The 23299-nt window shown below is 39.1% G+C and overlaps 2 protein-coding genes across 2 annotated transcripts in view; both read left to right on the top strand.

Annotated features, from left to right (window-relative positions):
• Nucleotides 1-1790: 1790 nt before the first annotated feature.
• Nucleotides 1791-3208, top strand: LOC141784182 (doublesex- and mab-3-related transcription factor A1-like). Its single transcript, XM_074661920.1, has 2 exons — nt 1791-2256; nt 2460-3208. Exons 1-2 carry the CDS (start codon nt 1791-1793, stop codon nt 3206-3208), a joined length of 1215 nt encoding a protein of 404 aa, XP_074518021.1.
• Nucleotides 3209-3831: 623 nt separating this feature from the next.
• Nucleotides 3832-23299, top strand: part of LOC141784569 (glucosidase 2 subunit beta-like) — a 185557-nt gene continuing 166089 nt past the window's right edge. Inside the window, exons 1-6 of the mRNA XM_074662419.1 lie at nt 3832-4029; nt 4386-4502; nt 5567-5662; nt 9332-9389; nt 10352-10469; nt 18446-18575. Coding sequence (XP_074518520.1) covers nt 3948-4029; nt 4386-4502; nt 5567-5662; nt 9332-9389; nt 10352-10469; nt 18446-18575 — 601 coding nt within the window. The 5' untranslated portion in view covers nt 3832-3947. The remainder of the gene's footprint in view (nt 4030-4385; nt 4503-5566; nt 5663-9331; nt 9390-10351; nt 10470-18445; nt 18576-23299) is intronic.

Raw genomic sequence — 23299 nt, 5'->3', positions numbered from 1 at the left:
TAATTTTAAGTATAAATTGAACACATAGTATATCTCTTAGTTTGACACTACTTTTAAGAGTCCTGTTGTCATAACATTGTGGTGCCAGTATCTCTTTTTTTTTTTGAAACCAATAGATATTCCCATTCAAACAGTGAACAAATGGCTAGCCAAAGACAAAAAAATATCACTTTCAAAATGTAAATTTTACAAATTGTTTACACACATTTAAGATTTTGACATATATTTGAGAATTTTTGTCTCATTTTACTTTATTCATTACTTTAAACTTGAAAATTTACAACTTTTTCCATGTAAACTTAAAGAACTTAAGTTTTTTAATATTAACTACTTAATTTCTGAACAGTTTAAACTTTGTCCCAGTGATATTGTAACATTTCTCTCATACCTTTATAACTTTTTTGTCTTGCAACTTTATTCTCATTCATATGTCTGGTGATTTTTGAAATTTTGTGCCTTTATTTTTTAAATGTGAACTTTTTCTGGACAGTTTGACACTTTGCTCTGGTAGTGTTGTAACTTTGTTCTTGTATGTGTATGACTTTTTTTTAGTTACTTTTCTGTTTTTTTTTTCTTGTGAAATTACAACTTTATGAACAAAATCTAAATTTTTCAACCTTATGTGGCCCCATCTTCCTATTTTATTCACATCAAAAACAGTCATCTCCTTTGAAAGTCTTCCCACTCCACACTAATAATATCCATGTCTGCATTCTATCAAAGTATTTCATACTGTTTATATCTTTCCTGGCCTGTGCTCTCACAGATCTTGCCCATGAGATGTTCTTCAGGGAATCATTATCTCGATAAAAGAATACCCACAAGGGGTTGAATGCTTCCATTCACTGGCTCTTAAACCCACATCCATTATTCAGAGACGGTTGAGTGGAGCTACACTGATGCCCAAGTAATACAAGCAATAAGCAATGTCTGAAATCTAAGATAGTCTGTCTTAGTTACAAAAATAGAGTCTGCAGAGGAACTTACAGACATACAGATGCTGAGAAACAATGTTTTAGGCATTTGTAACCCTTGGTGACCCGCGCCGTGTTTGTCACATTGAGCTGTTTCCCATTTAATAACAGTAAGACAATCTGCTGCGTGTAACTGGATCCTGTCTGAGTGCAGAGAAATGAATGAAACATGTGACATGGTGTGATTAGTTACCCACCAATCTTTCTGGGTGTTTGTTGGCAGATGGGTCTTTTGTTTGGGTAATTTGTTTGACAGAATAACCAGGTAGATAATTACCTGTTGCTTTTGTGGCTATTGTTGTGTTAAAATAATCCTTATACTGCATATTCATTGCTTTGTAGGGCAACTAAAGGGGTGTCATTGAATGAAGCTGACCTGAGGCAAAATGTTTTTTTTTTCCTTTCTGTTTATCACGGTTAACTGTTGTGACACATTAAAAAGGAAAAATCTTTAAGACTTTAACATGAAAGCATTTTGGCTCCAATAGTCTAGATTTATGAAGATAGGTTAAGATAAGTCTGATATTTACGGGAACTACTTAGTCTCACAACTGCACATAGGCTCAGTTGCATCAGATTAGCGCACTTGATCATCACCCTTGATGCAAATTAACATGATAGGGTATTAAGAACCTGGAGCGGAAAGGGGTGGGACCAGGGTGTTGTGTTTCATGTCAAACCACCTGGAGAGGAGACACTTAAGGCGCGAGGGTGCAGGGTGCCAGCGTCAGTTGAGAGCACAGACACGCAGAGAAGGCCACAACCCTTGAATGACTGCGCCTGTGTAGCTTAATTCGACTGCAAACCTTCACGGGAATGGACAGCAGGATCAGACCGCTCGGCATACCCGGGCACGCCGCCAACCCACTCGGTGGCTTACAGGTGCCACCTTCCCTCTTGCGCCCTCCGCCCCTCTTCCTCCGGGCTTGTAACCCCACGCTGGAGAGGGGATACCCGCGAACCCCGAAGTGTGCCAGATGCAGGAACCACGGAGTTGTATCCGCGCTTAAAGGCCACAAGCGCTTCTGCCGCTGGAGAGACTGTGTGTGCGCAAAGTGCACTCTGATAGCGGAGAGGCAGCGAGTGATGGCTGCGCAAGTGGCGTTGAGGAGGCAGCAGGCTCAGGAGGAGAGCGAGGCCCGGGAACTACGGCTCTTGTACCCTGGGTCTGAGGCAGGGATTCCTCAGGGGTCACCTGTTGGCTCTGGGGTGCCTGTCGCAAACAGCAGCACTCCATTGTCTCCAAGTTTTGATGTTTTTGGAGCAGAGAACCCAAAAGAAGGTAAGTTCAAACACAGAAGTGGTGAATTCAAATTATTACCGTGTTTTTTCCTTGTAAATATTCCCTATGTTAAATGAAACATGATCAAGTTATGTCTATAGTGGTACAAAGTTATTTCAAGACCGCAGTTTTACGCATTTTACGCACAGATTGGATAAAGAGAAAGTGATCTGAACCACCTGTTTTCCTTTTTCTCATTTTAGATGACAAATCCAGCAAGTATAACTTTTACAACGGACTCATGAGCCGACCTCTTTTTGCCCCCCACGCCCCGCGCCTTCATTCTCCAAACGACAAGAAGGACCTGTCCCCAAACAGAGATAAGACTTCATTAAGCGGCGACAGCGAAAGCCCATCACCGGTGTTTGATCACACACAAAGCCCACAAGGTTCACTGTCCTCCTCCGATCCAGAGTCAGGCAGTGAGTCGGAGAAACTCAAAGACTACCCGGGCCTGGATCGGGACCCCACTGACATCATGGCAAAGATTTTCCCCCACCAGAAACGGGACACTTTAGAGTCAATGGTGAGAACGTGCAAAGGAGACATTGTCAGATCTATTGAGCTTGCACTCAGCTCCAGAGAAAGCAAAAATGACTCTGATGTCCCCAGGCCTTCTGCTGGTTTTACTGGAGCGCTCAGTGCTCCCGGAAACAGGTCTGCCTTCTCCCCGCTCCACCTGCCGCCAACGCCCGCAGGTGGAGACAGTTTATACGGACTTGGGCCTCGTCTTGGCGTCAGCCCTCTGCGGATGGCCTATTCCTCTCCAAACGGTGCCATGGCAGGCTTCATGTCACCGTACATGACACCAGGACTGATGCCTATGTTTCCACTGCGTCCGCCTTTGGACTCCTACTCTTTCCCGGGCATGATCAGAGACCTTGCTTACCTTCAAAGCAAGGAGTCACTGTGCAGTACAAATCTTTACGCAAGACTGAACGCAGAAAAATGACAAACACAACACAAAAAAATGACACTTTTATATGTTGAACTACACTGGCTTTAAATTTTTATGCTTTAAATTAACTCGAAGTGCCTGAAAACAAGCAGATTGTGTTCAAAATAACTGCTTATACAAAATATTGCCTAAAATATTGACTGTTTTATGGTGTACGAATTTGTTGTATGACGTTTTATTATAAATAAAGATATAAAAGGTTCTCCTGTTTGTGTGATCTTGATTTAATCTTATTATATTTAATGAAATTTTGTAACAGATACATAAAAGTGCATTAATGACTGCTTAAGTTGCCCTAACTAAAATAAAAACTAATCTTTAAAATTACTAAGTAATAAATAAATATTTTTTTCATGCAAGATGCAAATAACTGTTGATAAATACTAAAATCAAACGACATCTTTTATAATAAAAGTTTAAGTCTAATTATGAAGGATTCAAACGGGCCAACATGTTTTAATTTTCATTTTTAAAAGCTCAATACCACTTACATGAAACAAGTGTGCCCTTTTGTTTTTCATATGATCTCCATGCCCGCGTGCTCGCGCCTGATTGGTTGCACAAACGCCTGCAGTACGAACACAACCAATAGAACCCCATTGCAGCGTCACGTGACCGCATGTTTCAGGAAGTCAGCCCGGAGCCGATTTGATCGTTAGCATGAGTTTGAATCAGCTGTGAGCGGGTTGTTGCGAGTCAGGAGGTGCAGAAGTTTGCAGTTTCGCACTGTGACATGCGTCTTCACATTATCACCCTCGCTGTCTTTTGCTGTGCTCTCGTAGACTCGCGGAAAATAAGAGGAATATCCTCGTCCTGTAAGTTCCCTGTCCCCTTTGAGCTAGCTTTAGGCTAAGGAGCTAATGTCCTTCTGAGGAATAGCACTGCATGGTTCATGTCAACAACGTAAACAACACGTCAACTTTAACACAGACATTATGAACGGAGCTTTCATGATACTGCCATTTCTTGATTTGGTTATAACAGCTGCAACGGCATATGAAGATGGTAGCAATAATACCACAACAACAGTGTATTTAATATCCCCTGCAGTTTCTTTTTAGACTGAAACACTTAGGCTTTGATAAGACGTAAACGTTGTAAATAAACATTATTCTAACCCATTTGTGTCTGTAGAACAACGTAATAAGCTTTACCGTTCACTTTGTATCAGATAAGCGCTTCTACAAGGAGAAAAGATCCTTTCTGTGCATCGATGGATCGAAACTGATCCCCTTCGAGCGGGTGAATGATGACTACTGCGACTGTGAGGACGGCTCAGATGAGCCAGGTGAGAAGCCAACTGTATTTCTTTCACAGGCTTATACTCTGGGATCTGTGCTCTGTCTGTAACCAATGCCTACAGAACCACCAATTTGATTGTCCATTGTTTCTTCAATCTCACAGTGCGGCACCTGTGTTAATGGCAACTGGCTCTCATGCTTTCTCCAGTTATTTAGAATATTTTAAATTAAGTACATTTTTTTCAAGTCAATGGTAAAAAGAACAGCTTTCAGATACATACTAACACTGTCTAGTGATTATGCCACATTACAACTAGGGCTTGTAAAAACTCAAAAAGTGCTTATTAAAACTTGAAAGTAGTTACATGAACTATTAGATTTTTTTCAACAAGCATTTGAACATTCCACAAATCATGAGTAATTTCTAGTATCCCTTGGAGTTTTAGTTTAGCAAAACAATTTTCCATGGAATAGCCCAGTCTTCTTCTAAACAGACTTGCTAGAGTGTGAATTTTCACAACAACCTGACATGTGATTAAAAATGTGATGAAACCTGAAATGTGATAACTGGTTGATAATGTAACAAAAGTGCTCAACCTGTAATGAAATAAATTAAGAAATGTCATGAGGTCTAAGGCAGTAAGGTTGAATATGACAATGCTTGCCCACCTGTCATTTTCCAGAGTCAGTTTTCTTTGTTGCCTTACTGCCCTCTAGTGGTCTGTTGGCGTAGTGCTACTTTTATTTTTTTCCTCCGCACATGCCAATGACTTGATTTGCGGCAATTCCGCAGGACATCTGACCTTGATGGAAACACAGTCAGGAACTATTTAATTATTGGGAGAGTAGTTCCAGGAACCAAAAGGTGGTCAAAATGCACCTGATGGTTCTGGTTTTTCAAAGCTCATGTGAAGAATTTTCTGTATTGGTTTTGCTGCCTGCGGTGATATGAAGTGGTATCTCTTATCAATGACTGTTGATGTTTGCTGTCATTATTATGTCAGACTCCTGCCTACTATAGCATTTTCACACCACAAAAGGTGGTGCTTTTAATTCCTCAAAAGTCTTAAATGTGTATTTTAGTTTGTTTTGTGTTCCTACCCTCCTGTAGGAACCTCCGCCTGTCCTCGTGGTCGATTCTACTGCACCAACCTTGGTTTCCGCCCACACTACATCCCATCATCCCGAGTCAATGATGGCATCTGTGGTAAGGCTGTTTATATTTTATTCCAGTGGATGAAATATACCCTCCTTCAGATGAGAGGTGGCTTTAATAAACTCCATCACTCTCCAGAAATAAGGCGATGGATCACTGTTTTCTGCTTCAGCATTTTCCAAGGACAACACTTTTATTCTTGTTGAAACTCAATCTGTCTTATTTGTTTGAAACAGCAGGTGGAGAGGTTTGATGTCGAGTGTACTCGAACGTGTTTTTTTCCCCTCCCTTTAATCAAAATTGTTTGTGTCCCTTGTTTTTGTATCAGGTTAGAAGTTTTCTGTTTACCTCTGCTCCCTTGTGTGCTTTGCAAACACGGACAGGAATTCATATTTCACATTCTGAGGAGCTGACATGTTGGTGTACAAACTGTCACTTCTTAAGAAGTACAAACAAACAGATGAAGTAGTCACAGCAAACAAAACATGGCCCTCAAACACACGCATGCCAGTGTGAGCTCTCTGCACACAGTTTTCCTTGAAAAAAACGCCCTGTCCTCTCCTCAAGGCTGTCCTCCATTCTTTCTAGTAAAAATCTGCCACTCTCCACGCCTAATCAGATAGTTTCTCAACCCCCCTCCTTCTCGTCCACTTTTGTTCTCTGCTGGCTCGGCACTTTGGTAAATCAATACATTCTGTCGTCGACATCTGCGCTCCGTCACCGCCGCTTTCAGCAGCGGGAGACAGTATGTTACCATTTCAGGTCTGAAAACTTGAAGGCAAGAAGAATAAAAGAGGAGCAGTGGTGGAATATTCCTCAAAGCCGCCTTCTCCCTGTCCTTTTTCTTTTCTTCCACTCCCACCTGTCCTCCCACACCTTCCCTGCAATGAATGGAGTCACTTTAGTAGCCAACACATCCCTGCTTTTCCTCGTCTTCTGTGCTGTTGAGAGATTTTTATTGGCCACCCTTTTCCAGCGGTTACCAATGGGGTTCTGGGTAATTGAGAAGTATCACACTGTGCCAGCTCTCTTGGGTTAAACATCTAAGCTAAAGTTAGATCTGAGCGCTGATGGAACGGCACACAGCTGGTTTCTAATAAGCGGATGTTCTGTAGAGAGATCCTCTTTAGAGTGGAGACGGAGAGAGCTCATGTAGACACCAACCGTATTTTTAAAAAAGAAAAAGAGCAATCTCTATCACTAAAAACTGCAATCAAGAAGGTATGGTAGTGCCAGTTTTATTGGTGAAGACATTTGGAGTGAGTTTACATTCGATGTTAAAAGTTGGCACACAGTTGGTGCCCTTATTTTGCTGGGCTGGCTTGATGTCCTCTGATGAGTCGTGTTGTTAAGAACACTTACCTGATATTGTGCAGGAGGCCTTCTCATTGGGTAAGGGGGCAGAAACTTTTTTTTTTTTTTTTTAACAGTGGCCTTGAGAGACGTACTGAAACTTAAAAAAATAACATTTGCAAAATGCAAAACAAGCAAATGAAAAAAAAAAATATCTGCATCAATTTAACAACACATAGGCAGCATTTGGAAAAACGGGCTACAAAGACCACAACACAACACATTAGAAAAACGCATCACAACAGAAGTGTTTCCACAGGACACTTAAAAGTGATGCACATGTCTCAACATGCTTGTTGTTGCCGTGGATTTTCAGTCACAGGTCTATTAAACATACTGTAATGCAATGTTAAACTAATAAAAAACATGTAGTTTTTACCTCATTTTCCAACACAATGGACAGATAGAGATCCATAACAGAGCAGTGACTGAAAATCTGGACATGTGCATCACTTTTCGGTGTCCCCTGGAAACACTTACCTTGTCTTGCAGTGTATTTACAGCACATTTTTTCTAACGTGTTGTGTTGTGTTCTTTGCAGCACGTTTTCTAAATGCTGCACATGTGTTGTCAAATTGATGAAGATGGTTTCTTAATCTGCTCATGTTTTGTCTTTTTGCATGTGTTTTCTAAGTTGCAGCGCTGTGAGCTATAGGGCACCTGCTCTTTTCCCCAATGAGATGATCTTCACCACCACTATTAAGCACAGATCATTGAAGGACCTCCAAGGATTTTACAAGTCGTCTGGATCGTACTTTTACATCTGTCAGAAATTATGGTGACCTTGTGTTGGGTTGTTTTGCAAAGCAATCTGCTCATTTATGGTGGAGTTATATTCACATATGGTGAAAACAGCCCTATCGCACAATGATAAAGAATCCTTTAAAAACATCCTGGATCCAGACAGTGATCCAGATCACCTCCAAAATTTAATCACTTCTTTCTCATCCCATTTTGAACATGTCCCGAAGATGTCATCAAGATCCATTTGTTACTTTTTGAGTTATGTTGTTCACAAACAAACAAACAAACAAACAGATAGACAAACTTTCCCAAAAACACAACCTCCTTGGCGGAAGTAACTAACGCCATGCTGTCATAAATTAGTTTAAAAAGTAGATTTTTGTAACAAAAAGTCATTATGAAAAGGGCAATTTTCTCATCTGGTTCAATGTTATTTGTTCAACAAACTCCTAAATCAGGTAAGTTTCTCCCTGCTGGCTGTTTAAAAGAATGCAAGCCAGAAGGCACCTCAGAGTTACACTTCATTCACTCCTTATATTTTGTATTTTATCTGTTTTTCTTCAATTAAGAATACTTAATTTTAAATCTGAAGCCAATGATAGCAGCCTGTTAGCTTAGCTTGGCTTAGCTCAGCTTAGCTTAGTGCAAATCCTTATAACGGGACTCATTGCCTTGCCCTTTTGTATATATATATATTAATTGAAATTTATTGACAAATCTAAAGTCTCTTAGAATATAAGTTAGTGAGCCTTAAAGATGTAAATTGACAATCTGTCAATGAAATATTCAGCTGTTTTTTTACTGTTTTAATTTCTACAAACTATGTCAGGGGTGGCCAACCAATCAGAGACCAAGAGCCATAAAAATTACAGTGGTACTACAAAGAGCCACATCACACACACACTTCCTTGCACACATAAACGAAAGGACATAAAATGAAAATCAAAAGATTTCCAAATTTTGAAGTGACATTTATTGCTTTTGTAAGCGTGTTTCAATTTGTACCAAGAGCCGTGTCAAAGACAAATTTTTGTTTTAATTGCAGAAGAGACAAAGTTTCATCCATCTATCTATCCAGATAGCTATGAGCACATGTGCAATGTAGAGAAAAGAAAATGAAACTTAAGTATCAATCTTATTACCCAAGTATTGATCAATACTGATCACAACATCAATATATCAATAATTTAGATTGATTGGTACACCACTACTCATAACGATAATGAATGGATCAAAGAGCTGCATGTGGCTTGCGAGCCGCAGGTTGGCCACCCCTGAACCATGTGAACACATTTATCTAAGCAGTTTTGTGCAAAAGTTCATGTTCAGTACTATTTTTTTCTTAAACAACCCTCCATCAACTACATTTTAGGTGGAAAATAAGTAGAATTATGCTCTGAAAGTACCTTACAGCAAATAATTCATGCTCATAGTGTGACTTTGTTGAGGACTTCTTTGACTTAAAACTGTTTCTGTTCAATTGCCAAACTATTTATAGATCACTCCATGTAAAAAAAACAAAAAAAAACAAAAACATATTGCTCACCTCTCCTTGCTGTTAATCTTCTTCTGTTCTGTCTCCTCTATGTGCATTGGATCGGTTCCTCCTGGGTCTCGTGCCAGATTGCTGCGATGCTTCAGATGAATACAACAGCCACGCTCGCTGCCAGAACACTTGCTGGTCAGTTGAATCAAAACTGAGACTCAATATTTATAAAATAACACATGCAGATTTTGTCTCAAAAATATGTTGTTGGAGCCCCACGCGTGGACGACGGGATCAGTACTCGAGCAGTTCCCAGTCTGTTTTTTTGGAAAGGTATCACACAGTCAATTTTGGGCTGTTATGAAAACAACCAGAATCTGGGTTGTCTTTAATGTGGCGGTTATTTATCACAGTATCTGTGTGTTTGAGTGTAAACTTCCTGCAGTCATGTGATGGTGAGTCATTCTCTGTGCCACCAGGGGGCATGGTGTCACTATGATTAAAAACCTGATGCAGCTCAGACCTCCACTTGCAATGTATATGAATCACAGCATTGTTTTCCAAGACTTCATCAGGATATAGAAAGATCTGATGCTCCACTTTATTTCAATTCCATTCAAACTGTAGATCTTTCTTTCTATTTTCATGCAAGTAATGTAGACCATACTGGATAGAAGTTTCATTCTGCATACATGTTTGGCCTGTAAATAGAAATGTTAGAAAGAAAACAAGCCTCTGCAAGGTCGTATATATCATCTTCTCTGAGACTGACCCCATAACAATGCCGAAAAGAAGCCCGCTGTGTAAATGTAACTTCGAATACAGTAACCCTCCTCTTTTGTTGACATTCCTCTGTTATTTTACTCCGTGCAATTCAGCCCAAAACCACACAGAAGCAGAGTATATCTCATTATGTTTTCACAAGGTCCACACTCATATTGAGTTTGCCAGACTTCAAAAACAATTTAGTGCAGCCGCAGAGCATCAGCCCCCGTCTTATTTACTCTTCTATTTCTCCCATTTGGATTCCTGCTGCATTGTGGGCCCTTAAAAAAAATTGGATTGCACCATCCGTGCGGCTGTAGCAGGGGTGGCCGATGTTTGTTCTGGGTAATGACGGGCGCTATGCATCCTCTGCCTCGCTTGCTCTTCCACAGGAATCTGGGGCAGCAGGAGAGAGCATACGTGGAGGGCCAGATGAGGACCTTGGATGAGGGTTTGCAGCTCAAGCAGCAGCTGATTGAGGAGGGAGTGCTGCTCTGGAGGGAGAAACAGGTACACGGTATTCTGCCCGAGTAACGACGGCACTGTGGCGTGCATCAGGAACAGGAGCGAGCCATCAGGGTTTTACCTCGAAAGCTTTATCCTGTTCCTGTTGTGAGAAGAAATGTTTGTTTTGCACTGCTTTTCAAACTTTGTTTCACCTGAGCAAAGATACACAAGGTTCATTAAGTGGTTTATCTACAGTCTGGAGGGCTGTTTGTTAGAGATGAACAATACAGCCGTACAAACAGGAACCAGGGACAACATTTTTACCAACACAATGATGCATTTCTTGCTCAGTGGTTGACAGTGTAACAAAAGTAGCAAAAGAACATGTTAGTATGCCTTTTCTACTGAAGGTTAAGTGCAGCCTGTCTTCAAATCTAGATCTCTGCTGAAGACTAGCTGCCTGTGATAAACAAACCTGAGTTATAAACACTTGAGAGGTTTAAACCGTTGACTGTATATAAAGTGGACAGCATGTCCCTGCCATTTACCATCGTATGGTTTTGAAGCCAAAATACCCCATTGGTAATTGTTGAGGCTATGAGGGACTCAGAGAGAATCTGAGGGCAGCCGGGTGACAAAAAACAAAAATATTTTTTCTCTTGAGAGTCTAATCTCTTCTTGGCTTTACTTCCTAACATATTTTACAATCCCTGAAAAAAATACACAAGAACGGCAGCAGTCAATCATCGTGAAATGTGATGTAAAGCCTCATTTTTAACTTCTCATAACTAATGAAAACAAAACTTTTCAGAAAAAAAGGACCTGAATACGAGGCAGCCAAATGGTATCTTCACATCACCATAACAATCTGATATGAGAAACATTTCTACGAGGTGTATTTGTTTTTTAAAATTTGACCACAGCTCATCTGGAATGACTGGAGAGATGGATTTTTTGACCTATACTGCAGCCAGCCACCAGGGGGAGCAGTTTTTGTGGCGACCTCACTTCAAGCCGAGCAGGATGACGTCCATTTTTTCAAAGTCTATGGTTTAAACCCAAAAAGGGGCTCATCCCATGTTAGATTGAGCTCAAACTAAAGACCTCTAGGACATTACTAAAGTTACCAGTTATCAACTAAAAGTAGGGCTGTCAAACAACTGTTTTTAAAAGCGCAATTAATCATGATTAATTACATCTTTCAAACTTAATTATTTAGCATTTAAAAGTAGTTATAGCTTCAGACTAACAATATAAAGTCATTCTCATTCATGACTTGACATGGAAATCAAATGTAAGCAGTAGATTATTAAGATAACCGTCACTTTACAACTTAAAATACACTAAAACAAAACTATTATTACTTCTATGGCAGAAATATCTCAAAATGAACCTTACAGAAAGCAAATGGCTTGATACTTGATACAGTAAGTAACAGAAGACATTTTCTTCACAACCAAACAAAACAGCCTTTATGGGTTACTCATGGTGTGTCATGCAGCTGTAAATGTATGACGAGCCAAGTGAACATGATTCACTCAGCTCTCCTTCTACTCTGAGCTTTGCAGTAGTCACTTTTTGACTTAAATGAGGCAAATGTCACAGCTAGAAACAGTGTTGCCTAGATTGCAGGACAGATTCTTGCACTAATATTGCACTCATACTGTTTCCATATTTTTGCTAATATACTGAGTGTTTAGAGGATTCTTTCACATAAAACATAAAACTATAAAAGCACTCAGAGAGCACAGACCTCCACCAAGCATATTGTAATTGTCACAAAACAATTAAGTCTTACTTTAATGTTATACTCCCTTTCAGGAGACTGTCTGCTACAATTTGGTGTTAGTTGCAGGTTTGTACGATTATTTGTTACCTGACATTGTTGAAAATTATGATGACCCAGTACAAATTTCATATTCCAGATCGTAGCATCCAGAATATTGCCAGGATCTGGATCGTACTTTTACATCTGTCAGAAATTATGGTGACCTTGTCTTGTATTGTTTTGCAAAGCAATCCGACCATTTATCGTGGAGTTATATACACGTATTGTGAAAACGTCCCTATCTCACAATGATAAAGAATCCTTTAAAGAAATCCTGGATCCAGACGGTGATCTGGATCACCTCCAAAATTTAATCTCTTCTTTCTTATCCCATTTTGAACATTTCCTGAAAATTTTATGAAGATCTGTTGGTTAGTTTTAAACAAACAGACAGATAGACAAACTAACCTCCTTTGTGGAGGAAATCAGCCTGGGGGTGTAGATGGCCTGGCGGTCTAGGTTGCACCCCATGAAGTTCACCCTTGAGCGGGTGGCCCGGGTTCGAATGCAGTCTGTGGTCTGTTCCCCCATGTCATTCCCACTCTGACCCTATTTCCTTCTCTACCCATTGTCCTATCCTCTTTAAACAAAGGCAAAAAATCCTAAAATAAAAAAATTGCAAAAATCAAAGAGCATATTTTCAACTTGTTATGTCACATGATATCTCCACCTTCACCTTCAAAGCCCAAATTCTGGAAGCCATCCAGGAATTCACTCTTGGAGGAACCAATATGTTGATATCATCTCACATGTTTGAATCAACTAAAGTTGATCTTCAACTCTGTCAGCATGATAAGCCTCACTTCATTTCACATATAACAAAATGAGCTGCATTCAGAGAGTATATCTTCACTGATTCCTTTACAGCTCCAACTAGTTTAGTCGTCATTTCATAACAGCACCCTGGGTATTTTTTGGCCAGCCAGCTTCCAAATAATGCCAGAAAGCCTCTAAAATTATCACAACACCACGCGTCTCCCTTTTACCTCCAGTGTAAAGACGTTGTTTGAGTTATTCTCAATAGATTTAATTAACTTTTCACCCTGACTGCTTGCGCTGCCACTCAGTCTCTGCAGTGTTATTACCTGGCTCGCTTGCTAACACACTTTGATTGATGAGGACATTGAGGTTAATTTGCTTTTATACGTGTTGTACAGCAAGGATCGCTGCAAATGAGCAGCTTGAGCTCTGTGATATTGTTTTGACCACACATGTTCCCGGCATCTGCTGCTACGGGCGTTTTCCAGCACTCACGTCAGCCTGCTGTGTGGGTAGTTTTTGCCGTGTCGACATGTGATGTTAGAAGTCTGTTTCGTGGTTTATTCGACGTGCCACTTGGCTTCTTTCTACAGCGGCTTACTCTGTTGTATTGCAGTGTTTTAATTAATCTCTATTTGCAGATTCTGACGAAAAAATGAATCACCTAAATCACTCTAAATAGTCTGTAGGTGCACTCAGAGGTTGTTTCATAGCTTATTTATCTTATTATTTTATTCTATCTGATTCTGTTCAAAGTGCATTAAGTCTCCTTTCCAATCATTTCTTGTAATCTTTTACTCATAAACATCTTATTTTTCTTCTCTAGGTGTAAAAACCAGTCGTGAATCAACACTCTCCTTTACACAGCTTCGAAATGAGCAGTAACCACTTCACAGTTTCTCCTCTGTTCTCCATTTGCACACTTAGTTCAACAAGCACCGGGCCAAATTAGAAGCTGCAGCCCTGGAGTTTGGTGCAAATTGAATCGGTAAAATTGGCGGCTGAGGATCTCTTTAGATGTTTGTAAGTTATATTTACTGCTTCAATGGTCTCATTATCCTCACTTAGGAAACACAAGTTGCTCTAGCTACACTGTTTGATGGTCAAGGCTTGCTCACACGCTGCATGTTGCATGAAAAAAAAATCATAGTACATTAGTTTAACATGCAGTCATGGCCATTTCTTAGCATTCACTTAGACTTCTCAGGGTTTATTGGTAGCTAAAAAGTACCGCTGCATATTTAAAGTTCTCCAACTTTCATCTGGCTGCACTCAATCCTTTATATTTCTGATTGATTATGTGTGAAATTACTTTATTTCAAGGTATTACGAAGCACTTTGGAACACCATTTTTGGAAGAAAAGGCATCGCAAGTCGTCTGTAATGGAAGATACTTTTAAAAATATGCCACTTATTTGAGATTCTCTCGGAGCGAAGGCCACTTTTTGTCGCACACACGCTCTCACACAGCCTGTTTTGCCCGCCGATGGTCTCCGAGGATGCACCTTGCACTCTTCTTTTCTCTTCTTTTCTGTACTCCTTTTTTCTCTCCCTCATGTTCTTTTCCGTGGCAGCTGATTGGCAGATCGAGGCTGAAGCGTCACCCAGCACCCCCCTCTAGCCCCGCCGCACATCCTCTCAGCGTGTCTTTGTTGATACGGCAGGGTTACCTCGGGGGGCCTCGTCTCGGAAACCTAACACATTGACTCAAAAGTGAACTCCCTGCGCGGTTCAGGGGTTACAGAAGAATGTGCTGTCAAAGAAACAGGATGCTAGGAAACTTTTAAATCAAATTAGAAGCCTTTGTAGAAAGAGAGCAAGTCAGCATTGTGAACTCTAGATCAGGCAGGAGGAAGAATGCTGTTAATTGAGGATAAATTGCTTTTCAATAAAAAACTTCCTTCAGGAGTTAAGTGATTGTCTATCTGTTGATTGGCCAGTTTTAATCCTATAACTTAAAGAAGTTAGTGTGCGTAGCATTCAATAGTCCTCTATCTTTTTAAATGCTGGTCTCACTACTTTGATCTCAGCCAGGATTATAAATTAAAGGACCCTTTTGCCTTGTACACATTGCAATTCCACAATTTGTGTATCTACGTACTTACACCTTGAACCCAGTGTGATTTGACATTGCATTAAAAAGGGATAATCCTGATTGTTAATTCTGATACTTTAACTGCTCCTGATCTTTTTACTGATATTGATTCTGATACTGGTAACAATACTGATACAAAAAAAGAGAGTTGATAAAGATTTGATATCAACCCTAATACCAATAATGATACAGATCCTAAAACTGATACTGATACTAAATCCAACACTGATACCTACACAGATTCTAATACTGATATTGAAACCAATACTGATTCCAATACTGATACTTACACTGATACCTGAAAATTAATCAAACATTAACAGATCTGATACTGACACCTACTAAACTGACATCAATCCTGATATTGATGGCATGGTATACTGAAACTAAAACTGACACCATGCAATTCTGACACTTATACTGATGCCCATACTGGCACATATACTGATACCATTACTGATACTGATGCTAAAACAGATGCTGATTCAAATGCTGACAGTTTTACTGATAAGTATACTGATACTGACACCGATACTGACACCTACTTTACTGATATCTATACTGATACCATGGGATACTGATACTAAAACTGACACTTATACTGATGCCCATACTGGCACATATACTGCTACCAATGCTGATACTGATGCTAAAACAGATGCTGATTCAAATGCTGACAGTTTTACTGATAAATATACTGATACTGACACCGATACTGACACCTACTTTACTGATATCTATACTGATACCATAGAATACTGATACTAAAACTGACACCATGCAATACTGATGCCCATACTGATACTGCTACCAATGCTGATACTGATGCTAAAACAGATGCTGATTCAAATGCTGACAGTTTTACTGATAAGTATACTGATACTGACACCGATACTGACACCAACTTTACTGATATCTATACTGATACCATAGAATACTGATACTAAAACTGACACCATGCAATACTGATGCCCATACTGATACTGCTACCAATGCTGATACTGATGCTAAAACAGATGCTGATTCAAATGCTGACAGTTTTACTGATAAGTATACTGATACTGACACCAATACTGACACCTACTATACTGATATCTATCCTGATACTGATGCCATCGAATACCGATACCAAAACTGACACCATCTAATACTGACACTTGTACTGATGCCCATACTGATATTTGTATTTTAATCTATATTGTTGTTAGGACCCATTTGTTTTCACTGGTCAAGTAAGTCTTTTCTTTAACAACATAAATGTCCACTTTATTTACATAATCAGAGATTCAGTCCTTCAAACTCACAAAAAAACCTTCTGCTCAACCTCAATTAACTTTTGTCAAAAGTAAATCCTTCAAAGCTCTTTGGCCTGTACTTCAATTCAAAACTCAGAAGAAAATCATTTTCAGGCACATCAGCAGACACTGACAAAGGTTCAGCGTCTTTCTCATGTACATAATTTGCATCATGTCTTTCCAATCTCGGACTGAACCGTCAACCTTCCAATTGGGTGAAAACTAACTATACCACTGAGAAACAGTCGCCCTGAATATCAGCTTTTACTGATACCTAGCTAATATATCAGTGCATCCTGACAGGATGGGGAAATTTCAGACACTCAATACTGAGTTATCGCACACATATTTCATATTTACGTTCATCCAGACAGAAATATGGAATATTTCACCACATTACCACAACTGCCTGTACTGTTCATAGAAGAGAACCTTATTTCCTGCTCTAGTTTTTGTAGTTCATTACAGGGTTTTTTTGGAACATATTTTGGGAAATGTTCTGGGTGTTATTCATAAGTAAATATGCTCTTGTACTCTCAAAATGGAGTCCATAAATCACTGCAGCAAACTGAAGGTGGCTAAGCAAGCGGCGTGCCCCAGAAAGGTAGTCATCCCTGTCCGCATCGAGCAGAATCCATCACTGCTTTATGAGAGTCTCTGAGGAGGGATGAGGCCGTATTGACACACACACACACACACACACACACACACACACACACACACACACACACACACACACACACAAACACACACATACACACACACACACACACACACACACACACACACACACACTAGGCGCTTCTGCTTTCATATTAATTGGTCCATTACAGAGAGTGATGATAGGTTAGGCTTGGTTGTCAAAAGCTGTCGCTTTTGGCATGGCAGCAACACCTCCTGACGCGAGTGATTTAAATAGTCGAGTACAAGTTTTTGAAAATACATGAGCAGGCTGTGGTGTGTTGGAGGAGGGAGATTATTTGTGGGTTAAAAAGAAAGAAATGTAAAAAGAAGATAAAGCAAATTGATTTGTTTTCAGTTTGCTTGTATCTTTGTAGCTACTTTCTACAAACACTTCTTATGCTTTATGTCAGTTTTCCCTCAAAGTTTCTTATTTTTTCTATGTTGCAGAGGCTTCATTAGCAGGATGATATTAAAAAAACAAGTTTGTATTGAAAAAACTTAAAAAAGCTCTGAATCACACTTCACCCTGGTTTTCAGATCATACATAAAACCATGGGTCCAAAAAAGCAGAATATAAAAATGCTCATACATTTATTTTTAACAGCGCATCAAAACACTGTTAATCCATCAAAAACTCATCAATACTTTCTTATTTCCCATAGTGCTTTAAGCTAAATGACAATATCTACAAGCTATCATACCTACAGTGGCAATGCTAGTGTTGATGTAGCGTCAAATCTTTTTCTTGTTTTTACATCAAAGTTTAATCCATCATCATGCTAACATTAGCTGTTTGGGCTAAATTTGAGGAAAAACTAATGCAAATTTCATATCAGAGGTATTTGGTTGTAAACAAGTGTTGCCTTCAAATGGGTTTGTGTTTTCTACGGCTTTGTCTGTTTTTTTAATCAAAAACAGTAAGAGAGACATAAAAGAAGAGTCCACTCTTCTCAGGTAGTTTTGGTGTTAAGAAGATCACAGACAACAGTATTATTTGGGTCTTGAAAGACTGTTGAAGATGCTCTGAAAATGTCCGACCGCTAATGAGTAAATATCGGCCTACTTTTACATATCAGCCGACATTGGTATTGTGCATCTCTTTAAAAAATTCGAAAAAAGTTACAAATTTGCTTTGATTTTCTGCAATGACTTTGGACCAGACACAAATGCTGTGGTGTGCTTGATCTCTCTGGCACATTGCCCTAAATGCTAGTTGGCAGTGAGGCAAAAGTATAAACAAGTCACAAATAAGGAAACGTGTCTTGCCTTTTTTTTTTGATTCAAGTTTAAAATACTGAGAGATACTTAGGGAGGTATTTTGTCTTGTTAATCAATACTAATCTCAGAGTCTTTTTTTTCCTCCCCTGTTTCTCTTCAGGCGCAGCTCAGAGATCTCCAGCAGGTGGCCGAGGACCTACAGATCAAACTAGAGGAGCACCGGAGGAGGAAACATGAAGCAGACAGGCTCAAAGAGCAAACATTGAAGGCACTGGAAGCAGGTGACAGCAGTAAGTGTCCAGCCACCTTTAACCTGCCATGATTTGCTTTGACTCCATCCAAAGCAATTCACAAAGCAGTTATCCTATTGTTACAGCCACCGCGGGGCAGCCTCCATTTTATCTCAGCTCCGCCTCACGTTGAACTAAAGTAAATTGACCTTCGCACCGCAGGCCACACGTTCAAGATGACAAATGGGGCAACATCAGAAACAGCTGGAAGGGTTAAACACAGCTGCCAGCGCTGTAGAAATAAATGGACCAGGAGAGGAGTGCTGAGCTGCAGCATATTGCAGTCCCACAGCTCTTCTTTTCCACGTCGCTCAAACCTTCACACAGACGTTTCTTATATGACTCACAGGCAAAATTCCCTTATCGCTCGCAGCACTAGCTGGCTCGGCATTTAAAGTGACGTTCAGACGTGTGTGTGAGCGTGTACAGAGAAAGTTGAGAGGCTGGAAAGGAAATGTTCTCTCTTTATTTTGTACTGAAGTCCATAAGGATTTAGAATCATTACTGGTGTGTGTTGGAAACAGTAGATTGGCAAAAACACACACCTGATACACAAACTAACAGGGGTTGCTTATGTTTTCTTTTAGTCTGCAATTTGATTTTAAATCCATGGGAAAAACATCAAGTTATTTAAAAAATTGCAAATTTTCCTTCACTTGTACTCCGTCTACCATCATGTTGCTCTCATTTCACTCTGAAATACCACCAACTGATTGTCCGTCTTGTGTCAATCTGTCCCTCAAGTGGAAGTTTGATCGCAATAAAGGTCTTTTGACTTTCCCCCGCTCCTTCGAGCATGCATCCATCATGCTCCCCGCTGTGTGAGCTGACCTTTGCTAGTCATCACAGCCCCCCCCATATTCTCAAGGCTGTCATCCTTTACTTCCATTACTGCTCATCTTCGTGCCTTAACAACCATCAATTTTCATTTCCGTACTCGCGTTGGCATGTCCTGTCCATGTTGGCGATCCATCTAGGCTTTTATTATGCGCTTCTAATGACAGTTTATGAGTGAGTGTGTGTGTGGTATTGTGTGGTGAAGCTGATGGAAGTTTTGGAAGGTACTTATTTTAACTGCTCCTGCTGTTGAATCCATACAACACATGTTGATTAAAGCTTTAATTTGAATTAACAAGAAAACCTCTACAAACACTTTAACTCCGAATGTGTTTGTTGTTAAGAAAAGGCACAACTTTCTTACATTTCTTTATTTTGTTTCATGCATCACGTTTCACATTGAGTTTAGTTTGTCTTTGTTTCACTCATAACAGAAAAAATATCAGTACAATACAAAAACAAAATAAGTCTCAACACTTGATCAGACAAACAAGAATAAGACCAGTATGCCTTTAGCTTTGCAAAAAAAAAAATTTTTTTTTTTTACAGAATGACAATATGCAAAGCAACCTTTAATTGCAAAATTACAAGTGCAAACTCAAGTGCAAAATTACATCGACGAAGAAAAACAGAACGAAAAGAAACACTTTATTGATATAAATGCTAATCATATAATTGTTTATTTTATTTTAGGATATTATTTTTCAATGTTTTTATTATAGGTGCAAAGTTAAGAGTATATTTTTATCCCTGAATTTTTTTTTATCCCTGAATTTGAGTATGTTGTTTTTTAAATGTTTTTTGAAGATACTGAATGATTTGAATTTTTTAGAGTCTTTGTCGTTCCTTGAGTGTAGTCCTAAATGTAGGTTTTTAAATATCGAGAATCCCTTGAAGTTTTAATTACTTCTGCTTTTAACAAATCTACACTGAATGTTAGACAGTAATAACTCTTGGTGGTTTCGAAAACCAAAACAAGTTGATATAAATGAAGCAATCATGGGTGAGTACTTTACTAAAATATTCCATAGCTACAGCCCCACAACAGATGAGAATCTTTTACTTTCTATTGGCATCTTTTCAGCCTATACTTGCGTTTTAGACCTTTTAAACACCCGCCCTAAAATGAACCTTTAACTACAGGGGATCCATCGGGACAAATCTTGCATCATCTTTATTAGGGATGGGTACTGAATTAGGTACCCGTTTGGACTGAGCACCGATTTATGTAAATTCCAAAGGTACCTTGTTTTGGTACCTAAACACATCTTTGTCACTGTGAGGGAGTGGAAGAGTAGCTGATTTCCGTGCTGGACATGAACACAGCATTGCAAGTTTATATAGTGAGAAATAAAAATGTTAAATTGAGAAAAATTGAGATTTTATTATTAAACAAATCAATATTTATTACCACATAAACACACACACAAAAGTACCAAAAGTTGGTATTGTTGAGTACCGATACTGATTGCCAGGCACCAAGAATAGGTACCGTATCATTGGGTTCGCCAAGGAGGTAATATTTTTGGGAGAGTTTTTCTGTCTGTCTGTGTACATAACTCAAAAAGTTATGAACAGATCTTGATGAAATGTTCAGGAAATGTTAAAAATGGGATAAGGAAGAAGCAATTAAATTTTGGAGGTGATCTGGATCACTGTCTGGATCTAGGACTTTTTTAAAGGATTCTTTATCATTGTGAGATAGGGCCGTTTTCACTATATATGTATATAACTCCACCATAAATGGTTAGATTGCTTTGCGAAACAATACAAGACAAGGTCACCATAATTTCTGACAGATGTAAAAGTACGATCCAGATCCTGGCAATATTCTGGATACTAAGATCTGGAATATGAAATATGTACTGGGCCATCATAATTTTCCACACTGGCAGGTAACAAATTATGGTACAAACCAAATTGTAGCAGACAGTCTGTTGAATGGAAGTATAACATTAAAGTAGGACTAAAGTGTTGTGTGACAATCACAATATGCTTGGCGGAGGTCTGCGCTCTCTGAGTGCTTTTTTAGTTTCAAATGGGAAAGGTACCCATCCCTAATCTCAATTAAATAGAGGAACTTCACAACGCAGAGCGGTCCCTGATGTTGCCTTTATGACCTGTCAATAACATGTCTGGAAATATAAATGAAAGCTTGAAGAACGTACAGCTGAGCCTGCAAACTGGAATTTAACAGCGATTCCCTTCAGTGCGGCTGTCGCTCAAACTTGCCCCCGGGGCTTCATGTACAGTTATTGGGAAAGGTTATTGGGAAATCCCACGGTGCAATAATTGTAGGACTTTTAGAGATTGGATGATGTTTTTATTGTGGAAGCAGCAACATTTTATATACCATCATCACATGATTTTCCTCTTATTTCACTTTAATAGATATCCTTGCATTTAAGGCAACTATTATGACTCTATCCTCTCACTCTAGCCTACTCATTACATTCATGTTCCTTCTATTGTGCAAGGCATTCTGGGAGTTCTATTTAAACCCTAATTGAATAACAAAGACTTTGCTTTTCTCGGCCAGTCGGAAAGGACACTGTTCATGCGTGCTTGTTTAAAAAAATCCCCTCTTTTTGCCAACCTGAATAAGCTTCGGGTTCACGTGGAGTTCTCCTCCTCCTCAGATGATGTTTATTTGATATGATCCCCCTCATGTAGACGCAAACTGCGTTTAATGTCTCTTTAATGGTGCGTCCAAATATGCAAAGCTACCCTGGCTCCGGGTTCACCCACAGTTTGAGGGGATTTCCTCAAGTTCATCATTAATCCAGTGGTTGACCTGATTTCTGCAGCCGACCGTCTCTCTACTACTCGTGTTCTCCAAAGGTACACGAGTGCAGTGAGGCACCAAATGGCATAAATTAAATGTGCTGAGATTTCAGAAGGCCCCTAGGAGTCAAACTAACTCTGGTTCACCCCTGGGGGCATAGAAAATGAGTTTTTATGTTGTTTTGTTTTCTAAAACATACAGCACAAAGTGTGAGAGGGCTTCACCATCCTTTAAATTTTTGGAAATTGGGCATTTTCACCCCACAATTTCAGCATCATTTCATCATGTTGACTCATGTTTGCATCTGGATTTCACTGTATTTGGAGGAGTCTGATTCATGTAGAATGATAAGACATTGTCAGTCACATTTATTTTTACATTATTTATCAACAGACTTCTTCCTCTTTTTGAATATTGTGCATAATTTAACCACACAAAACTGCAACAAATCACCTTCTTTCCTCTCAAATGGTATTTTCAGACTGGCCACGGAAATTTGATGCATACCTAAATATCACATTAGGTTATTTATTTCAAATAAAAAAAGCTTTCATAACAGCTGTATTAAAATCCTAGTTTAATCTTCACTATGAGGATATTCAGCTAAGGCAAGAAAGATCAACTTTCCTGGTATTTCACCAAATTTCATGTTAGGGCTCATGTGGTGGCACTGAGGGTACCACTTTACTGTTATTATTATAATCACATAGTAGAATATGTAATATGGTATATCATTTAATACCACATCACATCATGACTTATTATGTTGTATAATTATGTATCAAATAAAGCAGCACATTATTGGGTATTGCATGCCATTTTATCACATCATATTGTATCCCCTAACATGTATCAGGTCATATGTGAAATCAAATCAAAAGAAATTAAATGGGACCTTAATGAGCAGCTTACCTCCTTTAAATATCATATAGTAAAACGTATCATATCATATGATATCATATCATATCATATCATATCATATCATATATCATCTCATATCATATAATATCATATCATATCATATGGTATCATATGATATGATATGATATCATATCATATCATATCATAGCATATATCAAAACATTTCATATCATATCGTATC

The sequence above is a fragment of the Halichoeres trimaculatus genome, unplaced genomic scaffold (genome assembly GCF_033239565.1).
Source record: "Halichoeres trimaculatus isolate MK-OKI-2021-1 unplaced genomic scaffold, fHalTri1.1 fHalTri1_scaffold_22, whole genome shotgun sequence".
In the NCBI taxonomy this organism is placed as follows: domain Eukaryota; kingdom Metazoa; phylum Chordata; class Actinopteri; order Labriformes; family Labridae; genus Halichoeres; species Halichoeres trimaculatus.
The sequence above is the reverse complement of the archived record's forward strand: the minus strand, read 5'-3'. Positions and strand labels throughout refer to the sequence as shown.